Source organism: Sparus aurata, chromosome 7 (genome assembly GCF_900880675.1).
Source record: "Sparus aurata chromosome 7, fSpaAur1.1, whole genome shotgun sequence".
NCBI lineage: Eukaryota > Metazoa > Chordata > Actinopteri > Spariformes > Sparidae > Sparus > Sparus aurata.
In genome coordinates, this window is record NC_044193.1 from 7725095 (window position 1) to 7752800 (window position 27706).

The 27706-nt window shown below is 39.3% G+C and overlaps 1 protein-coding gene across 1 annotated transcript; it reads right to left on the reverse strand.

Moving 5' to 3' along the window:
- Positions 1-2598: 2598 nt before the first annotated feature.
- On the reverse strand, positions 2599-27706 carry spats2 (spermatogenesis associated serine rich 2). Its single transcript, XM_030422409.1, has 13 exons — positions 27554-27706; positions 23736-24040; positions 22586-22665; positions 21067-21175; positions 20469-20518; positions 19931-20153; positions 17324-17503; positions 17041-17176; positions 12154-12212; positions 9316-9425; positions 8919-9021; positions 6979-7127; positions 2599-6878 (listed from the first exon to the last, which is right to left on the reverse strand). Exons 2-13 carry the CDS (start codon positions 23758-23760, stop codon positions 6618-6620), a joined length of 1485 nt encoding a protein of 494 aa, XP_030278269.1. The 5' UTR covers positions 23761-24040; positions 27554-27706; the 3' UTR covers positions 2599-6617.

Consider the following 27706-nt stretch of genomic DNA (forward strand, 5'->3'; position numbering starts at 1 on the left):
TATGTTTGTCAGCGTGCAACAAAGGTTTAAGAAACACAAAGTAGGCCAGACAAATTACAAAAGTTTTTCTTTTTCATAAAAATATTTTTTGCAGCTATTGAAGTCAGCATATCTAAACCTTTATATATATATATAGACAACTTTAAAATGGATCCGGGTTCTTTGCAAACATGATTTATAAGTTTGTACTGAGCAGATTGAAAATGATTTGGATGACTAGTCATCCATCCAGCCTCAATTGGACCTCGACAGTTTCTGTTTCACTTTTCGGACTTTGCAGCTGTTCTTGTGAAGAAACTTCCTCTTTTGCACGTTTGCATCTTTGATGAATTTTTGCATAGAAATAAATGTCACCAGAGGATTTTCATCTCTTTGACCTTTTGTGTATTGTGAAGTTCTAGTGAAAGTAATTAGAATGAAACTTCTCCCCGATAACATCTTTACAAGTGATTGTGTGTGACAGCCGTGAGACATGAGTGAATCCAAGCTCTGTTTGAAGTCGTCACTCTGATGTTAAAGTTTGGCTCCTGTTTACTGATTACACAATTAGCATCTAAGGACAAATATACAAAAGGGTACGTATTGACCTTTGATAAAACTCTGCCTTGTAAAAATCCGTTCTAAAGAAAACAGTTTCCTCATATTGACCCGCTGCTGCATATCTTAGCAATCCTTTATTGTCTATTTTTATAAATAGTTCAAAGCAACATTATGAAACTTCTTTATCCAACAGCTTTAAAATCATGTTGATGGTACAGCGTCTTGTAATGGGTTCAGTGGCGTCGCTGTCTCAGCCATCACTTATTTCTGCACTATGTAACCTCAGGATCACAGCGTCACACGCGATTACTTCAAGCCTTTTCAACGCACAACAAACTGTTACAGTTGATCTGGCGAGCACCAAGTAACAAAAAACCCCCCACCAATTTCTACATAATGATGCTTTAATTGTTATACGCTGCAATGTCAAGATTACATGTTTGAAATGAAAAGTCGCAGTGGGTAGAATTCTGCATTTGCAGGAGGCAGATCCACATCAATCATCCCCCAAAACTCATCAAACTTGGAATATATGTCACACCTGCCGAAAAATTTCAGAATGTATTGTTGTCCTCACTTTCCACCACTAGGTGGCGCTGTAATCAAGGGAAGTGCGTTTTGGCTTATAACACATACTTTGTCGCACATTCAAAAACCTTATATCCACGTGTTCACTGAATTGTGCTGAATCTCATCGTATAGGCCACGCCCATTTCCACATAGCGTTTTTTTCCGCAAAATTAGCGAAATGTCGCAAACCTACTTTTTGGAACTCCTCCCAGGCGATTTCACCGATTTGCACCAAACTTTGCACACAGCATCTGTCGATCCTCCTGACAAAAAGTTATTAAATGAATTTTGATATTCTAAACAATACTGAAGTTATTAAATAACAACTTCTTGTACATTTTGCTCAAAACACAAAGTGTTGGATATCTCCACATTGGTCTGTCTGAATGACATGAAACTCAGGTGACCACTTCCCCATGAGCCACTAAGGCTCTGTGAAAAAATTATAAACTTAGTTTTTCGAACCCCTCCTAGGCATTTCACCCATTTGCAACAAACTTTGCAAGTAGCATCTGTGGACAAAACTTATCAAAAGCTTCCACCTACGTCACACCTGGTGGCGCGGTCCATTTTGATGCTTTGCCATTAAACCATCAACTCATTATAACTTCCACATACAATTTGTTGGCTACTCCAAATTGCTCAAACATGTACAGGGTCTTGCCCAGAATACATCTACGCGGCACACCCCGACGGCAGCATGCCCTGACGCGTGGACTGCGAGGGCCCGTTCATCGCCGCTTGCAGCTTCAATTTTATTTGTACTGTTACTTAAAACTCTGGTTAAGTAAAACCCAGTTTTCCACTTTTATTTCCTCTAAAAATTGTTTCTTGAAGTAAAAACATTTGTAACGCTGTGATCCTGAAGTTTACATAATGCTGAAACAAGTGATAAAAAGTTCCATACCATTACTTTAATGACGTTATGATTTATTTTTAAATAATTATCAACTATTTGTCCAATTTCATTGAATGGAAGTATTTTGCATGATTGTATGCACATTTTTAAATATCATATATATCTTCTGAATTAGAATCTAAAGAAAGTTATGTGGTTTGAACATTGTTTGATAGATTGTTCTGTCTTGATTGTGGGTCTAAGTTTTGGTTGAAGAAAAAAAAATCTGAAAACTTGTCCTGAACCAAACTCGCCTCTGAATGATCCTAGTTTGAAGGTTTTCTAAGAGTAATGACGCCCCCTGCTGGATGTACAGGCACTGTGCGCATGCATCATATTTTAATCTGACACAATGTTACATTCAATGACTGAATTTCACACATTTATTATTTATTTGCATGGGACTTTAGAACACTAATTTGGAAAGCTCAGCGTTTCATACATGTATTAACATGTTTAAATCTGAAAGTGACTTGAAGCACATGAGCTCAAAGGCAGGAAATGCGTACTTTAACACCTCGTCGTCGCCTCTGCTTCCGCTAGTGTGAAAACAACTCAGAAAAAAAAACAAAAAACCCAGACATACACCATCAGTATTGCAAACTGTTTATTCGTAGTAAATGAAAAGTGTGCAATTCAGTGAGTGGGAGAAAGAGCGGGATAGGGGTGTCGGGGACGGTCGATGTCTTTGGTCCATATTTTGGTGGAGGGGATGTCGATGAATCGGTGGGAGACGAGAAAAGGCACTTGAGTTTACAGTTGTCTCAGAAAGGTTGTCTTGAGAAGAAGAACACGGGTTTACTGGAAGAATGAATCAACTAGATGTTTAACCTCCATTTCGACTAATATGAATATCACATACAAAATGCCCCATGTGAGCACAAAATTATATAGCTACATATATGTATATACAGGAAGGAATCAGAAAATTAAGTTGGGAGGGAAGAAGAGGAGGAAGAAGAGAAGGTGAAGAGTTGGATTTATCCCCTTTGGAATTCTTTACAGGCAGAAATAAAAAGAAAGAAAGAAAAGAAAAAGGCAGCAACTTTAACAGGACGAAATTATTTCTTTGGCGATAACCTAAATATTCCTACAGTTTGGAATGTAAAAAGAAAAAAAAGTGGTTAAAGTGAGACGGTGAGAATCTCTGTTGAGAATTACTTCCTTTGAGTTTTGATTGAACAAGTCCAGCATCTCGAACACAAGAAAGACGCTGGAATAAAAAAACAAAACACTTGTTTTAGTAAAATTTGGTATATTTTCCCCCCGACGATGTCAGTCAATAAAAATCTTTGTGACAAAGTCACCACCTCTGAGAACGCTTAAAGGAGTAGTCTGACATTTAAGGAAATACACAGCTAATGTTGCCAAGAGTAAACACGGATCAGAAGATTGATTATGATGCTACTTTGAGCAGCCGGTTAGCTCATCTTAGCCTAAAGACTGGAAACGGGCAGAAAGCAGCTTCCCCGGCTAGGTCAAAATCTGCCTACCAGCTCCTCTAAAGCTCACCAATTAACTTTATTTTTTATTTTTTGTGTAATCCTGTATGATATCAAAGTGGAAATTCAGGGAAGATTTTGATCGCGGCCAAGACATAGTGTGACAAATAACTTCCTGTAATTGGCTAACTGCCATTTCTACACTACAAAACACGCATGTTTGTCTGATGTAAACAATCGAGATACATGTTAATAATTCGAGCTATAGTAAAGCGAGAGAGTAAAGTGGATTTTGTTACATTAGGACAGGAAACAAAGCGTTTTCCTTCCATTTCTTTTTTTAACACTTCTGATAAAGCATAAATCTCACCTGATAAAGCAAATCTCATTGCGTCCAACATGGGTTCAATATGCAGTTTTTTTTCCCCCCAAAACAGCCACAAAGGGGCAACAACGAGCCCATTCCACAATTGGAAAACAAACTTTGACAAGCAACCGCCAGCCATAAAAATAAAAAGGGAGCTTCCAGGTCTGGAAAGTTTGCCTCAAACCTCCATTTCTTACGGCCTACGGCAACTCCACTGTTTCCAAAGGAGTCTGATTTTCATGTAAGCTTATGGGAAAAAGACCCGACTTGATATACTACCTAAATAAAACATTTTCTAATGAGTTTTTGGTCTCAATCGCTATTTTTAAATTCTTCTTCTACGTAGCATGTTCATTTTGTCAAGTAGGGTCCTGTTCCTCAGCTACACCCTCTTGTCCAAATATGGTCTTTTCTGGCAAAAAACCCCCAAGATGGCGACTATCATAATGCCAAATTGGAGGGTGAAATCACTGTCGGTCAACACAATGGTGAGATTTATGGTTCATCAGAAGTGTTTTCAACGTTAGGGAATGAACATATTTCTCAAAATGTCAAACTACGGCTTTCAGTCAAGAGTTAAGCTGTTTCTATGTCGTTACAGGACATACTAACCAAAGACTGCAAACAAACTACCGTTCTTTTCTCCACAATATTCACTAATATAATAACTGGAGTAAAGATTTTAATCTCAAACATATATTTATATAAAAAAAAATCTCCCTGTGATCAGAAAAAGAGAGGGGAGAGAGGAAAATATTATTTTCATTTTTCTAAAGTCTGAAGGAAGACAACACATGAATGAAGAAATGCAGCAATAATGTAACAACCAGTTCTTCCACTACAGCCTTGCAGCTCCACAAACTGTATGTACATAACTACAAGATGATAAGAGATGAGGAATCACCAGGGGTCCTCGTCCCTTAAAAAACAAAAAGAGCCCACTGCAAGAAAACGCCTTGAAAACAGGCCGCGTCAAGAGATCAGCAATGAGGTATTCACCAACTTTTTGTTCACAAACTCCCCCGACATGACGAGGAGACTTAACCCCAACAACAGCCTTGAAGCGTCTACTTGGCAGCTGTAGAAAAAAAAAAAAAAAAAAATCTTTGAAATCAATACAACCCACCAACGCATTCATCAGTTATACGTTCACAGATGGGATCAAGTGAGTATATAAAAAAGGGGAAGAAGAGATCTTGCATCTTTTTCTCACACATATTTAGAAATCGCGCGTCTGCTCTACAAGTACCATCTGATTAGAAAGCCGTCATGACGCAGACATCCATGTCTCTAGAAAGGCAAATGTGAAGTCTCTCTGTGACTAAAAGGCAAGCACGTCATTCATATGCCACTCGTGTGCATATAACAACAAATAACGAAGAAGAAACGGTGCACGTGGAAGAAAATCCTTCAGAACTGATGTCAAGAACCAACTGTGAAACAGCATGTGGACAGTTTGTCTTGAGTTTTAACATTTCATTTAACAGTTATTCTACAAAAGGTAATGAGCCCTCTCTGTTATAAAAGAATGGACAGCGAGCGAGAAAGACGGCACACACGATGACCCTGCTGGCCAGTGGGAGGGCGATACATCACAGCCTCGGGCGATGTTTAAAGGAATTATTCCACATTTTTGGAAAATGAGCTAGTTCACATTCTTGCAGGGTGTTAGATGAGAAGTTTGGAAACACTCTCACGCCTATATAATAATAATGAAGCTACAGCTAGCAGCTATTTAACAACCAACTTTGCTCTGCTTGGATCATTACCCTATGTTTTTCATTTCATTACATTTTTTTTTTATACAAAATAAACAAGACAGAGTGACAATTAGTAGGCAAGCCCTTAACTGTCATGGGTCGAACATATTACTTCCTCATTAGGACTTCTGTGAATTAGTGAACTTGAGAGTTTTGCATATTGGCCGATTATGCTAACTTGCTAAGACTGGCAACACAACAGTTTCCACCTGCCTTTATGCAAAGCTAAGCTAACCAGCTAGCTTCACGAGAGATGCATCGATCCTCTCACCTAACGCAAGAAAGGGAGGTAGCCATTTCTCAAACGTCAAACTATTCCTATCAAAGAGCAATCTTCTCTCAAAAAACATCGATGTCCTAGCGTTAACACGTTTCCTACTGTGTTTGTAGCAGCCATACGAAAAGCTCTGGATTACAGTTTGATATGTATTTTTTTTTTCTTTTTTTTTTTTTTAAACCTTGCAAAGATTAACGATAGTCTGTAGTGTTGATTGCATGTTTTCTCTCCTGATGACAAAATTCCCTGTTAATACTAGAACTACTTCCTTTCCACGGTGAAGGCATTGAAATGGTTTTGGGAGACAAGAAAAAAAAAAAAAAAAAGAGAGAAAGATCTGAGGTGCAAATCAGAGAGCTGACATAAGCCACAGCAAGAATAGAAATAGTACTAAGAATCTAACTTCAATAATGCGCAAATCGTTGCAGGTAATCCTGTCGGTCTCTGACATTAAAAACAGAGACTGACAATAGCATAGCAATGAGATCTCTCAATAGGGGGCCCAAAGATAGGAGCTGTTACCTCAACCAGGATGAGGGAAATGAAAAAGGAAGAGCGATTACAGAGAAGTGAGAGCGTTTCAAGTTCGAGGGATGAATGGATAGAAGTAGAGAGGTGGCAATACAGCTCAACTGACGGAAATATGTAAACTGGTATTCTATTCTTCATTGAGAGGAGTTAGTAGGAGGGAGAGTGTGGAAGGTATGGGAAGGGGAGTGCAAGGGTTAGTAGGTGGGGTTGATTGAGTGCGGGGTTTCCAATGTCAAGGGCAGTGCGTCCGCGGAGGCCTTTGGGGCAGCCCGTTATGAGAGGGTCGTTCTTGGTTGTAGGAGGACGTGGAGGAACGCGAGGGACCTCTTGAGTTGTTAGAGTGATGTGAAGTAGGACCAGAGGAGCCGCCGTCGCTCTGGTAACGGTGGTTAGCACGATTGGCGTTCCTGTCATGGTAGGAACCGCCGTTATACCGCTGACCACCCGAGTGATACCCTTGTCCCTGGAAAGTACGCCTGTTGCCTTGGAAAATCTGAGAGTAAAAATCAAAAGTCAGGAAGCGACCAAAAATGACTCATACTGCTGAAGTAAGGTGTGAGGAAGTTTTAAGGTCTGAATGATTTCCTGCTGACCTGTTTGGTTGGTGGAGGGCGGTTTTCAATGGGGGGGCTTTGGGTCTGGGTGGGAGGAGGAGGAGTTTCCAGGAGGCCTGGGCTGGCGACAGAAGAGGACGTGGAGCTGCAGCGGGACCTGTTTGAGTAGCCTGTACGCGGGTGGTACACTGTAGAAGAAAAACAACAAGGTCAGTCACCAACAGTACAACCTGGGACCTTACTCATGAAGTAGGATTTCTAAATAAGCTCAAAAACCCAGAAAGGATTTTTTCTTTCCTTCTTAACCCTGGTCTATATTTAGGATGAGAAGGGGTTCCGAGTCAGCTTGTACCAAAATTCAGAATTTCTGATGTTGCTGCTTTCACAGCAGACATGTCACCCTCCAACACCAAGCTTTTGTCTTCAGTGCAAAGACACTCTGTTAACAAAGATGAGAATGAAGCGAGACATCTCACTCTCTAGCCACTTCCATTATCATCCCCAGAAAAAATTAATGCATCTAATTCAGAACCGTGTCTTCTAGATGAAGCCTGACGATGAAGTAAATGATCTGCTGCCTTCTACTGCTCCCTGCAAAGATCCGCAAACTCATCTAATGGTAATGGGAAAGACGTCAACTGCTAATTATTTACTCAAGTAAAAAACAAACCTGCATTTACACACTAATGTTGGTGTTAAAATGGTAAGACTAACCGTAAGAGTACAGCATAAAATGACGCAGAATAAAGTGGTGAGTTAGCGAAATGCTAGTGCTAAAAACACATTTGCTCGAACTCACTTTGAAGGGCAACATGAATGCAACCCACACACTCCCTTTCCTCTTCCTCGATACAGAGAAGTGTCAGCCATATGACCAAAGCGCATTTATTGTTTTATAATAAAAAAATGTTTTTTTTTTTACTTCACGAGGCGTCTTCACACCATCTGAAATGTCTAAAAAAATTAACATCATATACCCTGAGACCGAATGTATGAGGTCTGTCTAATAAATGCTTGATGACAGTTTGAGTTGCAATGTAACGAAGATATTTGTTACGGGGTTTTAAAGAGGACACTTCTCAGATCGAGGTAAGCAAACTTCCAAGTTCTGTTTGCACCTTTAAAGGCTCCAAATCAAGCCAAGTGCTTCAGTTAATTGTTTTCCCCTTTGAAGTTTGCTTTCCTCAATCTGGGAAGTGCCTGATTGAGCTGCAGAGGACCTCTTTTCATCAGATACATTTGTAGTCACACAGTTGTTTACCTCATCAAATGTAATCTGATATGCTACTAATCCTTTCTTATGAGTTGAATCTCTTCTTAAGTTCAGTTGTATGTGTAATGAAGTCTGTGTATTTGTGTCTTCCCGTCAAGTTGTGCACATGCTTAAACTTCTTGTTAATGATTTTTCAGGTGCCAACATTGGCTGTCTGCACAAATGTGCATATTGATGTATTAATAGCTTAATTCCTGTGTAGCTTAAAAGGGGAAATTAACACAGTGAAGTTATATTTTGCTTGATTTACACACCCTTCAAAATAGTTTAAAGTTTTGATTCTTCTGTACTTCTGTTTTGGTGGCATCTGGGCCTCTTGGAGTCTTTTTGTATTTTTTAGTTTTGTCCATTTCCTCTCCAGGTCATTTAAAATAGCATACATGTTGGAAGACAAAACATAATAATTAGCTTATTAGCCAAGTGTGCTTCCAGTCTGCTGTAACGGTGGACATTATAAAGACAATGAAGAGTTGAAATGCTTGTTGATGAAGGTTCTCAGTAATCCACGTTATGGCAATTCTAAGTGCTGTATCGTAGGCAACCGGACTTTATTGTTTCTTTCAAGTTTTGAAATGCTTTTGTTTGTATTTTCAAAATGGCTGAGGGTTTATACTTTCATTCGGGATTATCAAGATAGTCACATGGGAGAAATATTCACTTGAAGACAAATAAAAAGAGATAAAACCAGATGAACAGGACACTGTACCTGATCCAAACCCTGTGATGCTCGTCTTCAGAGGTTCAAGATCAAATGTAAATCTTACAGCTTTCCCAAGATCCTCGTCATATTTACGTTCACTAACAAAGTGCTGTGGAAAAGCAAAGAGACAACCAATCAATTTCTATTATCATTAACCACCAGCATGCTCCAAAATGCAACAGGTAAATATATTTTAATTTGTGGTTTTCTTTCATAAAGTCATCCTGCTCATGATTCACCTTGGAAAAGACAACCACTCACTACAAATGAGCTTTTTATTTAACTTTCAGTTGTAGCTCAATGATCAACACCCACTTCACACTTGCTCAGCTGTGAATTTATTTGCATTTTGAAACAAAGAGACGGAAGAGACCAAACTGAAGCAGCAGTTTTGTTAATGTACCTTGATGTCTGCACGCAGTTCGGTCAACTGCTCTTCAGACATGGATGCTGACTGGTCCGTCAGCCGTCTGAGCTCCTCTGCTCTTTTCTGCCGGGCATCCAAAATCAACACTAAAACACAAATAATGTGATGATTAACAGACAACCAACAAGAGAACCTCCAATGTTTTTGTGCCCCGTGTCCCTGTTTCAGAGCGTACTACAAATGCTGACTGATTATGTCCAATTAAGGCACAACTAATTTCGGGATGCAACTAATCAACTAAATGTTTGGTTGTTAAAATGTCCAAAAACTAAATATTTTCAGTTTATTATCACATAGAAGAAAATCAGCAGATTCTCTTGACTGAGATGCTGTAACTAGACAATACTCAGTCATATGTTTGAGACTTAAATTATTTATCAATTAAAAAAATAGTGCCAATCATAATTTTATAGTTAGTATATAGGTTTCTGTCAACGACTTAATTCCATCTAAATATTCCCTTCAGTCGCCGTAAGTTTCGTTTTCTTGTGAGAACTCAGCTGTGTACTTTAAATAACACGTACAAAGTTCAGCTGACTCAGCATCTAAAGATAAACAAGGGTTAAAGATCAAATAGTGATACTGAGTATGTGCCAGTGTGAAGGCATGCACGTCACGGACATTAGCGTCATTACACACTTGACATACTTCTTTAGCCTTTAATCAACACACGGCATCTATTCAGTTAAGTCAAGAAAGGTGCGACACGTTTACTGAAAACACTTATTTGAACCTGTCATTTACCTCCGCTCACTATCCTGCTATCACAGCTTGCGTTTGTCTTGTAATTAATAATGGATGTGTGCAATGTGTATGAACCTGACAATGTAGCAGACTTTAATTTACAGACACTACAGAAAAACAAAACCCAACTTCAAAATTACACATAAGTTTAAATATTTCATCCTGTATTATTTTGATAGGATTATGTTTTTAAATTAAAGAGGTCATATTGATCTAATTTTCGGGATCATGCTTTTATTTGGGGGTCTTGGAATAGGTTTAAATACATTAATTAAAAAAAAAACAAAAACATAATTTTTCTTATATGCTGCATTGCTTCAGCTGCCATTTTCACACTGTGTCTTGAATGTATTTTAGCTACAGAGTGAGACATCATGCCTCAGTCATGTTCAGTCTTTGGTGAGAACTGCACATACACATTAACTTGGGGAGCACGTAATCATGGTGGCAGCACAGCCGTGTACATTTTTTATAATATATACATCTATTTATATAATGCCTGTTACATAGTGAAGAACATTAGCTGTGGATGTAAAGCCGCGACAAACCAGGAGGTTTCAGGCAGTGCAGGAGGAGTGTTTTCTGTGGCGTGGTCTTTTTTAATTTGCAGACTTTTTACATGCACAAAAATGCTTAAAAAAAAATCTAAAATATTTCTATGATTCTACCGCTTACAGCTAGAGGGCGCTCCATAGTTTGAGAATAGTGCTAAATTATTTGCTGGCTAGCCGCTTAATTGATCAACAGAAAGTCAATCATTTAGTAGATTGTTTTTAGTTGTTGCAGTCATTCCAGTAAAAATACCAAACATTTTTCTTTTCTGTTACATAGGATTATTAACTGAATTTTGGGGGGTTTTGGACTGTTGCTCAGACAACACAACACATTTGTAGACATAACTTTGAGCTTTTTTAATATATTCTATAGACCAAACTATTAACATGCACAGCTTTTTCGGAACAAGTAAGCTTTTTGGTCGAACAAGGAAAATGCTTATATTGTCTTATATTGTCCTATTGTTGGAGTGATATGTATGGGGAAAACCATGTTGGCATTTAAGACCTGTGTGTCTAAGTGAGCATCATGTGATGCTGCTCCAACTGTGCAAATCTATACATTTGTTTGACGAGCAACTTCCAGTTATACTCAATTTGTTTTTACTTAGAATCCCTTACCATAAAGGCCCTGAACATGGCTGACCTAGCAATTATTATCTAGTCAAACTGTTTCTAAGATTACGTAGCAATTTATCTGGAAGGCATATTATTCAACTAATTGTTTCAGCACTGGTGTACAGTAATTAAACCAATAAGCATTTTTATAAGATTAAGACTAAACCTCAAGTAGCTGCCAAAATAAACACTGGTTGCATCCCCTAAATATGGGTACTAGCTATAGTACTGGTACCTGGTACCTACAGCACCACAGACAGCGATCATTATATCCTGGACTGTGCTAAACAATACCAACAACATCCTCTTTTCCCATTTGTACATCTACACTCAGAGCTGTTTTTCAGTTATAAATCTTTAGCAGCAGGAGAGCAGAAGCTCATGAGGGAAACAGTAAGTTAACACAAATACAGGAAGCAGATTAGTAAAAAGGTTCTGAGGAAACCTGGCTTTTGTAATGTCGAAGAAAATCCTAGAGTTTCTTCGCTTTCCTCTCAATTCCCCACACACTGTGCACAAAGACAGCATTGAGTCTCCCTTGACACCTGACACTATTCACTTTTTCCAGGCCTGGAACACACAACACTGAGAGGACAGAGGAAGAGAGAATGGCCTACTTGTACAAATATGCAGTCTTGCTCTGTCATGTTACATACACACAGTGGCTGGTATGCTCCAGGTATATCAGAACCCTGAGGGCATCTCTGCCGTGTTGAAGAAACTGGGACTTGCTGTTCTACAATAATTTCTTTTTACTTCCTCTCAGAAGTTCTGGGAATCTGACCTAAATCACTTCCTGAGTCAGGTGATCACATTATGAGAAAAATACCAACAACAGCTCAGATGGCACGTGACCTGCAGGTCATGGTTCAGTTGACGTAGTTTAAAAAACACTTACTGGATTCTGCTTTCACTTTGTCCATCTCCCCCAGTAGAGTCACTTCTCTGTCCATTAAACTAAAAAAACAAAGAGAGACAAAGAGAGACAGAGAGGAGGTCATTTTTCTCCACTCGCTTCAAGATAAGAGGGCATATTGTGAACGCTGACTTTGCACTGGGATTACGAAAGCTATTCCAATAAAAAACAGCTGCACGCTCAGAGACGGCAGCATTTGTGAATAACAATGCAAAGCAGCAAGTGCAACACATTTAGGTCAACATTTAAACACTAACACATGGACGAAAGTTCAATGCTGTGTGATATCAACAGCGGCAACATACTGCAGTTCTCCGTCTCATTCCATAGATCAGCATGTCTGCTATCATAAACCACAACATTGAGTGTAATATTGTTTTACCAGTTCGATTTCTCAGCACCCACTTGGATAGAAAAAGCTGAATAACCATGAATCATCATTTAAATCATGCAAAGAAAAGTGGTTCCATTAATGAGTAACTATATTTTCATACTGCAAGTGATTGGTAAAATATTTTCCTAAAACCCTGTGTGCACTCCTTATTGGCAAAATGACTAAAATGCATTTCCCGTGTTCACCGGCGACCCTTCTTCATCCCCCTTGGGACCACTTATGATGGGCAGCTAACCAGGTCAAGATCCAGGCACCCTTCCATCCAGACCTATAACTGATTAAATATTGAGCATTACTACATTTTGATTAAGCATTTTATACCTTAAATCCCACAACGTAGTTTTGGATTTGCTATGGCAAAGTTGTCACATTAAGATGCAACGCCCGGTAGATCCTCTAAATTATGCTGCATCTGAGTTTTTTTCCGACTAAGAGCAGCGAACTTTGAAACCATAACAGCCCTTTGGACCATCTAACCTGACCGGCTTGACCACCGCAGGCAAGAAGAGAGCTGGAATAAGAGTCATGTTAATCCAGCTTGGTTTAAGTCTCCTCCTGGCTAATGTCTGGACACAGGACAAGGAAATGGACAAAATGGGACACAGGCTGGCAAAACAACAGACACTGTTGTGCCCACAGAGATTCATTTCCACCACATCTCAGATCAAGCTGTTGCACTCGATGGGGGGACCATGTTCTTAGCCGACGGAGTGCAGGACTACAGCTCGACGAGGACAGGTGGACTAACGTTGCTGCTTGGTGCTCACGAACAGTCAAGGTTGATGCACAGCGTTTCCTGGGTGTCGACCTTTTAATATAAAGATGCCGACCACTTTATCACCATCTTATTGCTGCCGTTAACATACACTACATGTTGATGCATACTGTGTATTAATAACTGTAAATATCTTCTGTAATTTGTGTCGTTTGCCAACTTTTATTTTGTTATACAACCCTGTGTTGTATAATGATGTAAATACCTTGCGTTCTGGCATTTTTATGACATTTCATATATTTGAGTCATTTTCTCACATTGCTGATAACGGTTCACCAAATATTTTTTACTAAATAATTCAATTTTGTGCTCAAATTTGGTGCTACAATGTAACAATGACGTATGACTACAGTGGAATCAATATGTCATGCACTATCCTCCAAGTTTAAAGCTGCTGGTAAGTGATACATTTTCATCATAAAAGTGTATTTGTTCGTGTTTTGTAACCCATGGCTCTCCTCCCCCGGCAGTAAAAGAGAAAATCCGATTTCTAGCATCCCTGCCCAATTTATCGAATTAGGCGAGACCTCTATAATGAGGCTGTCCTGTCTGTTTGTGAACGTGCAGAGAGCAGGGTTGTCCCATTTTTCTTGCTTCCATTTCTTCCGATAAATGCCCCAAAATTCTACACACAAAAGCTTCGAGACCTGAAGTGCCAGATGGATTGTCTGCCTTGACTGCTAGCAGGTGTAATAGAATGCAAGCTCCTGCCTCAGGCTCTCTTCTGTGTTTCTTTAGACAACTACTTCTGCCCTTCTTGTGTTCTCAAAACGAGGTCAGCATCATGAATGTCTTCGTGGAGTGGATGTGCACTATTCCAAGCCAGTTGAGAGCAGGCGCATCACAGACTTACTCTTGAAAGGCCAACTGCCTACACACGACTGGCAAGAAATCTTTTACTGATACAGCTTTACAGCTACAAATTTTTGAGATTTTAACATTTGACCTAATGGATAAAATTCCGAAAACAAAAAGAGGAATTTTAAGGTATTAGACTGAGAAAAATAGAACAACAACTGCTCCATTTTGTAATGATTGTGTACGGGAAAGTCTGTAACAGGATTCTACTACAAGAACTCCAAAATCACCTCACAGCCTACAGTGTTGTTCTTGGAGGCTTTGAAACACTTCTGCCTTTAGATGGTTGGATGACACATTATTCGACCTAGTTGACGTATGCAGAGCTCTTTACAGTCACGATCTCTCTCTGCCTCCAGTGCAGCATTAAGAAGCCTTTGAATAGAAATATATATATGTATACACAAGTTCTGTGGATAACTATACTCTGTGTTTGACAGCTGGCTGACTGCCTCTAGCATAAATAAGGCTACACCCATGAATATCAAGGCTTTTATGTAAATATTTACCATAAAATAACTGCCTCTAAATCATTTTGACGGTACAGTGTCTTGTAATATGGTGAATGGTGACTCTGCACTATGATCCTACCCCCTCAATGAAGTAACAAAGTGTGTTATGCTTGACAACACCAACCATCAGTGATGTTGGTGAAACTGGATCATATTTTGTGGAGAAAATGGTTTCGCATTTCCCCTCTAATGTCCTCCAGCTGCTCTGCATCAACTCTCTGTGATTAACTGAGTTTTCTGAAACTGTAACTGCTGCATACCGTAGCTAGGAAAGTTAGCTCTGCTAGCTGGAACCGTGCTCATCATGACAGCGATGAAGAGACTAAAGAGAACGCTGACAGAGAGAATTAAGAAGAGAGAAGGAGTCAGAAGACACAAGAGTACCGTTCCGACTGGCTCCCATTTAAAAAAGGGCCAGAGGTTCAACATATGTAACAGGTCAGTTTCCTATTATGCAAAGTCTCTACCCCGGTGTCATCAAATAGAGCAAAGATAAGAAAAATGCCCTTTGACTCACTGATGGTAAAGCAAAACCTATAAAAATGTAATAACACACACACACACACACACACACACACGCGCACTGCTTCAGTAAACATGCACCATGTACTAAAGAATATTAAGGAACACAAATAGTCCTTTTTGACCAAATAGTTCCAAGAACTTTGGACCTGGAGGAACAAACTCGGGAACTGAAAGTTCATTTTGTAGTTTTCTGTTTCCACTGTATCTGATGTTTGAGTTGAATGTAATGAATGACTGAAATATCTGTCCCTTATCCTAATATTGGTACTAGTTAAAGGGTCTGTGGTATTAGAGCTGTGCGATATTACGATATATATATATCGTGGTGCGATATAAAAATGTCTACCGTAGGATATAACCCTCTGTAGTTTATATCATAATTTTAATGTGTAGGCTACTTGTTTAGCACTGTTGCTACACTAACGTTAACGTACACTACGGTTGTGATTTAATACGGCATGTAAAGCACAACTCAACGTTAAAATGACCGTTGGATAACCAAATTTTGAGTTCAAAACAAGTTCATTGTATGAAGGCGAATGTATCTGCACAAACGCTACTGCTTTTTGGTGGCATTTTTACGTCACCCGCAAGGACTCGTTTACTATATCAGGATATATATCGTTATCGGGATAGAAAATTAGCTATACCAAGATATAGCATTTTGTCAATATCGCACAGCACTATGTGGTATCTGACTAAACATTGATTGTCAGCCCTGCAAACAAAGTAACAACCCTGGAGCGGAGTTATCACACAGGAACTAAATTTAGTCCAAGTTCCTCAGAGGATCTTTATCCCCAGGGAAAAGTGCTGCGGTGGAAACGCCCGTGCAGGCTGTTTTGTTATACCTCACCTTCCAACCAACTCAAAAGCACCTCAAGTTTCAACTGTAGCTACTGTGACTAGGGCTGGGCGATTAATCAAATTTTGATCGCGATTTCGAATTTGGCTTCTCACGATCATGAAAACACTGTAATTAAAAAAAAAAGGATTAACGTGCCGCCACACGTCGTGTATGCAAATTACTGCGCTGTAAAAGCACAGTGAACGCACCTGTGTCGCCTGCAGCTGCAGCAGTGAGTGTGTGGATCAATTGTGGAACGAGAGATTGAGAACATGGCAGAAAAGCAGCCTGAGCCTTTAGTTGAAAAGAAAGGTAGGACAACTTCGGTCATTTGGAGACATTTTGGCTTCAAATCGTCGGACGTGGAGCAGAAGGAGATTGTTTGCAAAGTCTGTCACACCGTCGTGTCTGCACCCCAGGGCAACACGACACATTTATTTAACCATAAAGTGGTCTATGACAAAGTATTGAAGGAGCAAAAGACCCAAAAAAGTGCAAGAGCATCAACTTCAGCTACAGCCACCGCAACACAGTCCTCCATTGACGACACTCTTTACAATGCCGCTCCATATCCCACCGGCTTCCGGCGACAGCGAGAGATACCGGAGGCTGTGACATTCATGCTAGCTGAGGACATGTGCCCTATCAGTACAGTTAGCAACCAAGGCTTCAAGACACTGGTCAACACTTTGGACAAGTGGTACGTGTTGCCATCACGCAAACATACAAAAATTATTGTCATTTACTTTTTTACTTGTTACTAATCTATCTGGTTGTTTTTCTAAAAGTTATTTTTAAAGTTGAGTTTTGGTGGCTCAATAAATCCTTTTTTTGAAATCAGTGAATAATTGTGTTTATTAATCGTGATTTCAATATCAATCAAAATAATCGTGATTATTATTTTTAGCATAATCGCCCAGCCCTAACTGTGACCAGACTTAAAAATTATTTTACACACCAGCTCTGGAGCTCAGCAAACGTCTGCTTCATCCTTTTGATTGAAGAGTCCATCTCCTCCTTGACCACCATCCTGTAGCGAGTCAGTGAGGCCGTGCATCTCTGTAGGTCCTTCACGGAGCGGTCAATGTTGGAAGCTGAGGACATTACACATGAATAAGGCACAAAAGGTTTGACACATTTTGTCCCAGATTGGGCTTTAACTGTACCAACTCATAGTGCTTTATCAACCAATGTATAAACTACATGCAGGACAAGATCATTCGGAGGGTAGGGTTACTAACCTATCTTCTTGACTCCTGACGATCCATGCTCATCCATTGTGGGTGCAAATGAGGAAGTGGGTGGATGTGAATTTGAGCCTGGCCTGGGTCGGTTCTTGTTGCCTCTGGGACCTTGCTGATTTCTACCTCCTTGCTGTAAGGCGGGACTTGGAGCGCTACCTTGACTTTCTGCTTCTGCACCTGTGAGAAAACAGATTTCTTTACAGCAAGTAAAGTAAGTGGTTTCCAAACGAACTTTTCCCAAACAGCAGAGTATTTCTGTAGTTTCTGTTTTTCTTTGGGTAAAAAAAAGAGAAAGAAACGTAATCAAAGACCTAAAACAAAGATGATACTGGGATGTGATATGATACCTTGTTAAATCTGATTATTTGATCCAAGTCTCAAGAAAGTCCCATGTCATTTTTTTCTTGGGCAAGTCAAGTCCTTAATTAAGGCAAGTCGGGTTCAAAGTTATGTCACTTCCCCTGCAGTCATAAATGCAGTATCCGATCTTTATAAAGAGAATACACAAGGTATTAGTACCTGTCCAGTAATATTACTGGCCAATCTGTCCAACCTGAAATCCCTCCTAATCACCTTAAAACGGTGAAATAGTGACAGACAATAAAAACTAATCTGAAAAAATAAAATTAATAGAGACAAGTCATTCAAGTCATCTTCTCATTCAAATCTCTGCCTTAAGGAGACTTGTTCCTTTTAATAATACAACCAACTGCTATTTAAGGGTCTCTTTGTGGGCAGGTTCCATTCACAGAAAAGTTTGTCAAGAATACAAGCAAGACTGACATGCTGTCTGACATCAGCTGGTACAAAATCAATACATGTAGAACGGGAAGGTGGTCATATAAACAGACCCAAAACAACTGGAAAATATTACTAATGCTGTCATCGGACACAACGAGAAGTTTGACATGTAGTTAAAATGGTCCGTGACTTCGATGGGGAGCGGTCAAGGGGATGTGAAAGTTACTGGGAAGGACAAGGAAGTATAAAACAGTAGGTGATGTAGGTAACACCCACACCACAAAGTGACAATCGCTCATTCAAAAGTGATCTTGGGAAAAGTGTCTTAAATAGGCGGAGCCACAAACTTGGCGACAATTAAAAACTGCAGGGCTAGAAGTGAAAACGCTAACCTTTCCTTCCACTTCCAGTGCTTCCCTCTACTTTCACTTTACTTTTCGGTTTACTCTTTCCTGGCTATGCAAGCTTCCAAACCATTTTGTTTGATAAAAAGATATTTCAAAAAGGGAAACTTAAGCTTTCTGAGCTAACAAGAAGAGAGTTTTCAGAGAGGATTTAAACCACTCTTCAGAAAAAAGGTCCATTTTGCCACAGATGGCTGTTGTATGTCACATATCTTGCCCCTTCCTCCCAAAAGCCAATCGTCTGCTTTTTCACAGCCAAACCAGGAGAAGTATCAGGGCAATCGTGTTGTTTCACTGATGCCAGCAACCAGTTGAGATTACCAAGAGCTTCAACAGATTAGGTGTGGGTGCAGACAGACTTTGAATAAGCATAGACTTAGAGGATATCAGGTTCAAAGATTAGAAATTAAAGTCATTGATTCAAGAGCTCTGATGTGATGAGCTGACGGCATCCTGTCACTCTGTATTGAGCTGCAAAATAACCTGGTGTTGTGAAACCATGCACATGCCTATTAAAAGTATCATCTGAGGGGAAAAGTATTTATAACTTTATTCTGGTGCAAAGTCAACTTACTTTTTCAGTGTTTTTTAAAAGGTTTTTAAATCAAGTTTAACCGCTTATTCTATTCATGCAGTTTTTATGTCTCAGTGACCACTGAATGTGAAGTTTCTGTCTTTACATTCATTTAGATTCAAGCCTGGTCTTGTTAAAATCACTGCCTAGGGGCGTTGCCAAAATAGCTGCCAAGTGTGGGAAGTACCTTCAAACAACTTTGCTAATTGTCAGCTAACAAACTTCATAGCTTTATTAGCTCATGGGACAATAAGTTCACATTTAATTCAAAACTTGTATCATTTACATTGACTCTTTCCTCATAATTGTCTGCAAACCATTTGTGAAATGTTTTTTGTCTGACAAACGAGGTTAAATAAAGGTGAACAGTGAAACACAGCTAAAAAAAAAACAAAAAAAAAAACCTTCCTCTATTCTGGACTCTCCAGCTCTATGTTCCCTCAAAGTGTAGCTGTCAAGAACAACTTGCTATTGGTCACCAGCACAAATTCACTAAAGTTGAACTTCTCTTGGCAGAACCTTTGCATGTATTAATCTTGCACCCCTAAATGGATCGTCTGATTATTCTTATATAATTAGGATAAAAATAGATTTTGCTGCAAATTTTGTGACCGCTTTCAATCTTGCTGTGTGCCCAGGCCTTTAAACTGTTGGGTGCGACAAAGGTAATCCCCGGGACACCAAGAAAATGTTAATCCAATACAACAAAGCACAGCCCAAGATTCAAACATCCTGGATTGGGTGGCTTTCCATTAAATTTTAATCAGAGCAGATGTTTACATATCCATAAAATCCATGTTGGTTAAAGCCGGTTATCCTCATCAAGGCATGACAACTTCATAAAAATATCTTATTTTCCTTCATAATTATCAAAGCTGTGATTACCAGTGGTTTCGGATGTAGCGGGTTCAGAGTCCAGCTCGGCTGCATCCAGGGAGGCAGAGTCTAACTGTTCACTCAGAGAATCCAGTGACTCTCCATCCATTACTGATCCGTTGGCATGAAAGCCGTTCATCTCATCCTTGCCCTCCTCAGGGGATGTGGCCTCAGGTGGAGCAGGCTCTGCTGAAGCCTCAGGCTGAGGCTTGGGCTTCTTTTTCTTCTTGGGCTAGACATGGAGTTATAGAATAGAGAGAACGTCCATGAGTTTGACATTGTTATCTATATTCTAATCAGTGGACTGCGATGGATTATAACTGCACACACAGGGACAGATACATTTTGATTCAAAGGTAGAATAAAGAAAAAGTTTTGGCGATCAGATTCAGATACCTCTTCGTCAATTTAAGATTAACAAAGACCACTCTGAACATGTTATTTTATGAAGTAGAGAAATTAGATTGAAGTATCTCAAAAGTATGGCTGACATAATTATTCTTACTTAACAGAGAGAAATTGAAGACGCAAGCTTTCTGGCTCTCACCTTCTTTTTACCGGTGACATTCCACTCCTTCAGGATCTCAATTGCGCTTCCTGAAGTTCAAAACAAACAATGATGACGAAGGTACAAAGCGAGGCATGACAGGCATGAACCTTGTAATACCCATCCGAATACATGACTGCCCTGAGGTGCTGTTTGCTAAATAAGGAACAAAGCAGCGTGACGTCCGAGTACAACCTTTTTGTTCTATTATTAAACTTGTGAAACTATAGGAATGCAAATAACGCTCAGACTTCTGAAAGCATGGCGTGCATGCCTGAAGAAAAAAAAGTTGTTGTCAAGGTCACGTTTAGCACAAACAGCAGGCAGCATGCCAAGATAACTGCTCCGACTTAACATCACATAAAGTATTTGTGTAACTGGGCAGATAAGGACATCACAATATACCAGCATACATTATACAGGTTATCCTAAGTCTTTTCTTCATGTGGTGAAATTACCATAGTCTTTGATGCATAATTGTGCTAAAATATGCAATACGTTAAGTTTTATGGTGTGATGTTACCACAGTAACTCTATGTTTATGTGTTTGAGTGCCAAGAAATTCCCGTTCTTGAGTTCAACAATGACGTCTTCATACCTTCTAAGAAAGCTTGAACAGCCTTGTCCACGCAGTTCTCAAAATGCTGCAACACCAGCACAATCTCATTGTTACTTTTGTTGGGGACGACTGCCCTGACAGCGCTGATCTGTAAAACAAGAGGACATAGTACCAGAGAAACAGGTTTTTTTAAAGTCACTCAAGTTGACAAAATAAATGTACAATGAAGGTAAAATGTATATAACATTTGCCCTAAGGACAGAAATTTATGGCAGTTTGCATGATAAGTTCAAATATGTAAAACCAAATATTTTAAGAGTGTGTTTAACTGCAAACAGAGAAAGAAGTGTGGAAAAGCTCCAATGCAATTCACAAGTTCAACATATAAAGGCTACTTTACTCAAACAGTATTCTACCTCTTTACACTCCATTGTCAGTGTAAGGGAAAACATCTTAATAATGAAAAACAAAACATATGATTACTGGTTCCAAAATAAACCGACATATTCATAAAAATAAGGTCTAGGACCATGTGTGTTTTGGGCGAGTAGCAAGCTAATAATGGAAGTTTATCAGTAAATGTAATGGTATTCATTCTGTGAGCTAGACAAGAGGTAGGATTAATCCTCTCATCAGCATTGATTTGTAGAAAACACAAGTATATTTATGGAAGTAAGTACAACAGTGTACCATGACACTATCAAATACATGTAAATACATCAGCAGCAGACACACTGGCAGTGATCATGGAGCAGAAGGAACTACATTGTTGGAAGTTCGACAAAGAGCAGCGTGAAAAACAATAAACAGTTCCCACATCTAACTTACTACTCTCATTATTTAATCAGCCTCAAACGACACTTGACATTCACACAATTTCTCAGTCAAACTGAGTCTGACTTTAAAAGTACATCCTGCTTTTATGTTGGTGGCCCTTGCTGTGAAAGCAGTTTAAAATGAAATGGTTTGCACACACATGGCAAATAAGAGCTTCCAGTTGACATTGGGAGATTTTCACTTCCTCAGATGGTGTGAGTAGATGAAGATCTTTGTTTAACTTCAACATTTTGGTATAGCTAAGGTCTGCATTGGAGAGCAAAACAGTGGTTACTGCACAGTAACTCCAGTTCTATGAGTGTTTAGCCCTCTAGCTGAATGCTATCACAGCTGTAGTAAAACAGTCAAATTTAAGGACATGTGGTGAAGTGACAGACACTTTTAACCCCAACACGTCAGGCAGGGACTTTACGGTAATAATAATAATAATACATTTTATTTGTTTGATGTCGCCTTTCAAGTCACCCAAGGTCACCTTACATAGGATAAAAGCATAAAATCACAGAGTAATATCACCACATAATATCACAGAATATTAAAAACAAACACTGAATTGACTTCTCGTCATATGCCAATTTGGTGGTAATCGCTCAACCCCAATTCCAGTAAAGGCACTTGAATTTGAATGTCTGGTATTACATTCATTTATGGATTTCTTGTGTCAAACTTAACTATTAGCTACAATTGTGCCAGTCATGTGCAGCGTGTGTATATGTCTTACCTTCTCTTTCATCCTCTCAGCTGTTCCTCCTTGGGACATGACCATTTTTGAGCGAGTGTCAAACACCACCCCAGATGTATCTGGAAAAATATAACAAACACCAAACTCCTTTGTTTGTTCCAGCCTTGAATCACATTTGCAAACCTCTGTAGAACATCATTTGCAAAACAAATCAGCCACCAGACATCTTCACAGAGATTTCCTGGAAAGAGTAGTCAGCTACGTTTATGAATCCCAATCACATTACAAGGCATACATTTTCATCTCCAGTAAAAACCTGACACTTGAACAATGTTTATCTGTGTGCAGAGACATTTTTCAATGTATCAAATAGTTTGAAGATAGATTTGATTACTGTAAGCATCGTGTGAATTCAAAACCGCAGTGAGGAAAAAAGTCAATGCCAACATCACTGCACATTGTGCTGTGGAGCTGGAAGGACATGTTATTTGGGCATTTCAGCACAGCCACAAAAAGAGAGGGACAAAACCTCATCACATCTGTCTCGACAGTCTGGAACCTGCATCTGATTTAGAGGGCCAAAAGCAAACGAAGGCCTCTGAAAAGACGTTCTTGAGCGAACAATTCCAAATTCATGAAAACACCTTCAGGGTTTCTGTTATCGGACACACAATAAAAACCGGTCCATTAAAAGGAAGAAGTGACTGTGTTAGAATCACAAACAATTTTCGACAAAAGGTCTGAGGATACCTTTCAAAACTGAACAACAAAAGCTGAGGATGAATAGTCAGGTAAAGTCCAAAGTTAATCTACGGTCATTTAAAGACAAGACAGAAAGACGGGGCCCTTGTAAAAGTTGTTGTTCTTGTGGACAAAAGTAGGTTAATGTCACTGTAAACGTCCACAGCATTTCTCTTTATCACTATTCAAATTCTCTGTTAAAGTACAACCATCTGTTACACTGCACTCGCAGATTTAGGATGTGCAAAGGCATGTGAAAACAATCACGAACACATTTTATATTTACGAGTCTGATCTAACCCAAACTTTCTTCAATCAAATGCTGAGTCGTTAAAACACAAATGACGAATTGTGCGTGCCTGTGTGCTTGTACACGAAATATATGCGAGGACATGTAGAGTTCAATTTTGCTAATTCTATCAAAGAGTTAAAAAAAACAAATACCTACCCTTATTGCTGTTTTTCTTTGCCATGTTGTCACGCAGACGTTTCTGAGAAGCACTTGGTCGTTTACTTCCTCAAAACTGTGATAACCCTTTAAATATGCTTTAACTGGTTATTAGACGAGGAGCCCAAGTGTGGTGACTTTCACTTGGGTTTTTCTAGAGTTTTTCTATAGAGTTCTCTCTTTTTTGAGAGATTCCAGTGAGGCTCACAACTGGCAGAAGTGTTGGAAGGTTCAGATCAGGCTTAAACCATTTAGGCAAAGATTCAGGTTTTCTTCTCGTTTCTCTCCACCAAGTTGATCCAAAACTGTGGGAGGAAAAGGGAGGGAAAGAAATACAGATGTTGATGGAAATAGTTTTGCACCGTGAAATGAAACCCTACCAAAAAAGTGTATTGTAGATAACTGTTAACTATACTGTATGAAGCACAAATGCACAGATACTAAATCTCAACTTCTGTAAGATCTGAAAATATGAATACAAATCAAATGACATCCATTTCCTCTGGCTATAAAATATGAATAAAAAACAGATTTCAATAAGTTTCAGTCTGTCTGGCACAGCATTCTCAAGAAATCTGCAGTTAATATTGTCTTTGGCAGCAACACAGCATTTAGTTTGGAGGGGAAAGAATCAGCAGGACTGTAGAGAAGCGCATCTTTGAAGGGTATTTCATTTTTCTCTGCACTCTTCAGGAGCAGTGGGTGATAACGTTAGGAAGGTTACACAAATTATCCAGCATGCCTTCACAGTCTGGGCAATGAACGGGCTGATGATGACTGTAAATCCCAGAATTTGACATACTAACAGATGTTTTTAATAGGCATGACTGAGAACTATCTCAAATATTTTGGATTTTCCCTGCAGCCAAACTTTTAAGTGGCGGCACAAATGGTTGATGTCATCACTGTCATGGAAATTAAGATTTTTGACTGTGTGCCTCTGAACAAGAGTCCAACTGACACTGGATTTGTGGAGTTAGTGCCACTATAAAAAGGGAGATGTGGGCCAATATATAGATATAAAAATGTTGGATATGGATATATCAGAAATTATTATGTATGACATCTGTGCACTGAAACAGGTAACTTCACTCATAAAAAATCCCCTGCAGCTTCTTGCGATTTGGATTGGAGCCCAACTGATATGTGACTTTTGGGGCTGATGCCGATACCATTATTTGAGATAATAAGAATTCTGTGACAAAATATGTATAATGGCAGCGGGATAACAGTAGTAGATAAGTTTAGAAATGTACATTAATTTGCTGTAATGCCGCCTTTAAACCCTGGAAAAGACAACATTTATATGTCATACCACGATTTAATGACATCCAAAATGAAAGACAATATATAATCTCATATCACAGTTATGATACATATCATATATTTTGCCCTGTACTAGTTTAAAAATAACCTTTATTGTCCATAACATCAATGCACTGAAAGAGTAAACTTCATTGGGAATTCAATAACTCAGCAGCACCAAGATAAAAAAGTGGACAAAGTTATGTCAACTTCTGATCAGCAGTATATACACCAATCCCTGGACTGGTATATACCGAAATAAGAAAGAAAAAGATTAATCATTCAAATAGATGTTTACCCAAATTTTGCCCGGTATGATACCCACAGGCTTATAGCGCTGGATCATATGGTATACTGATGCCCAAAGGCTAATACTATGGATCAACAGGTTCTTATCACAATAAGCCAAAGTAAAACACTAAACAGTAAAACTACCCTGTGTCAGAAAATATCCCAATGTCTATACCAGTCATTTTTTCCTTTTCTTGTCAACATATGCGCCAATACCCTGCGATAGGACAATCTCATCCGATAATGTAATAATATAATAATAATAATAATAATAATAATGATAATAATAATAATTTCGATTAATTGTTCCGCCCTACCTTGCGATATGCTTTTAATTTTTCTTGTCTCTTTTATTACTGGAAATGAAACTGCAACTAAGCAAACAAGAAGCTGACTCAGTCACATTAATAATACAAAAAAGGCACGGCAAATAGTTCAGGCCTAATTATGTTGCCAAAATAGGCGCATCTTTCGAGGCGTTTCTTATTCATTCACTGTTCTCAAATTAACCCTGCCATTAATTGGTCTACATGCAGAGAAACTAGTTTATAAAACACTGAATAAATTGCTTTTTTAAAAAACAACAACAGGGATTTGTGGAGTCTCCGAATGATCTTGGTTCAACTGGAAATGATTCAATTACACTGCTGCACAATCAATCAATAAGATTGATACCTCAATCTCTTTTAAAGACTACAGCCAAATCTGAGCTACTTTAATCATGTCCCTTCCAGTCCCAAAAATGTTTCAACTGGATCTTCAGCAATCTGGACACGGATATAAAGGCCGGCTGTCCTCCCTTCCTTTTAGGTTTCTCTTTCTGACCCGGTTCACCAGAAAGGGAAACTTAAAAAGTGTGCAAACCCACACCCTCCTGATTAGGACATGGCATGCCACAGTCCTGGTTCCTCCACACCTTTACGGACGTCAGACTGGCGTACGCACAATCAACAAGTGACACTGCAGCAGCCACACACGCAAGCAGCACTAGGATGCATTATGTTTATCAAGAGGGATGGTGCTTGAATCCTCAAGAGAGCTGGACCAGGTGCACTTGAGTGATGTAATTCAGAGAGAAATGCAAACTCAGCACTAAAACAGGAGTTGGCGACTGAGAAGTCAGCTTGAATTGAAGAAGTTGAGAAATGTAAATAAGGCGGGACGTGTGTGACATAATTAAAACGGAAGCACAGAGGGGCTTCTTCTGTCACAGTCTCAACCAACATACAGTTATTCACAAACAAGTCAACTGTTCTCATGGGTCCTAATGTAGTTACACTTAAGAGACACCCCTCATCACCACCGCCAATTCATTTCGTCTCCTGACACAGAAACAGTGACAAAGCAGTTATGTCAGTGATCAAAGTCTTCACAGTTGAACGAAGCACTTCTTAATCCAGGCCAGACGACTAAATATCAATAAATTAACGACAAACTGAAGCTAGCTTATAAAACAGAGATCCTTGTTATCTCTTGCAGCATCTTAAATTGGTTATTTACAGGTGAAATTTACAGGCTTCCAACAGAAATCTTTATTAGTATTTCACTGCAATATAGCTGTAAAAACACATCCAACACATCGACGGGCTCCCTACATTATCAGGATGATATGAAAGCTTCAGCTTCAGCGAGCTTCACGACAAGCTGACCATCAAATAGCCAACTTCGTGTTAATGTTAGCTAACTACCCCCCTGTCTGTCTGTCGAGCGGTATGAATTCAATTTTATGAAACACGACTGTCTAAAAAAAATTTTTTTTAGCGTTTCCAGTCTTTGCATTTCCTGCTCACTTCCAGGTGGATTTTTACTTTACTTGCACGATAGGGTCTCCCCCGTCCAGTTTTTCATTTCACATTTTTGGCTGAAATCCGGCGGTTATGTTAACGTTAGCTTGCTAACATTGCCTTACGTTACGTGGTTAGCTTGGCACGGCTCTGCGATGCTGACCTCAATCATTTGCCTTTAACGCTGAATTCGCTGAACAACGCTGGAAATGACTTAATGCAACTCTGGGTATCAACGCCTTCTTTAAGGATGGACCTTTGAATGCAGCCCAAGCTAGCGCGCAGCTAGCGGACTGCCTGGCTTTTATTATTCAAAGCTCCGTTGTAAAGCTAGCCATCACTTAGCATCTCAACTAACGTTTAAACCGCCGCGCTGCTATAAAAGCTCTAGTTGCATTAGCTCACTCTGTTAGCATAAACACAAAATTAAATACGTACCTGATGTTGGCAAGAAGACTGAAGAGTAGATTCTGGAAACGGTTTACCGCAGCTCCTACCGCCAGCCGTCTTTAATGCCAAGTAGTCTGCTGCTGTGGGCAATATTTTCCTAGACCAGACTCCTTCGGGGTTGCCAGGTTGGAGTCGAAGAAC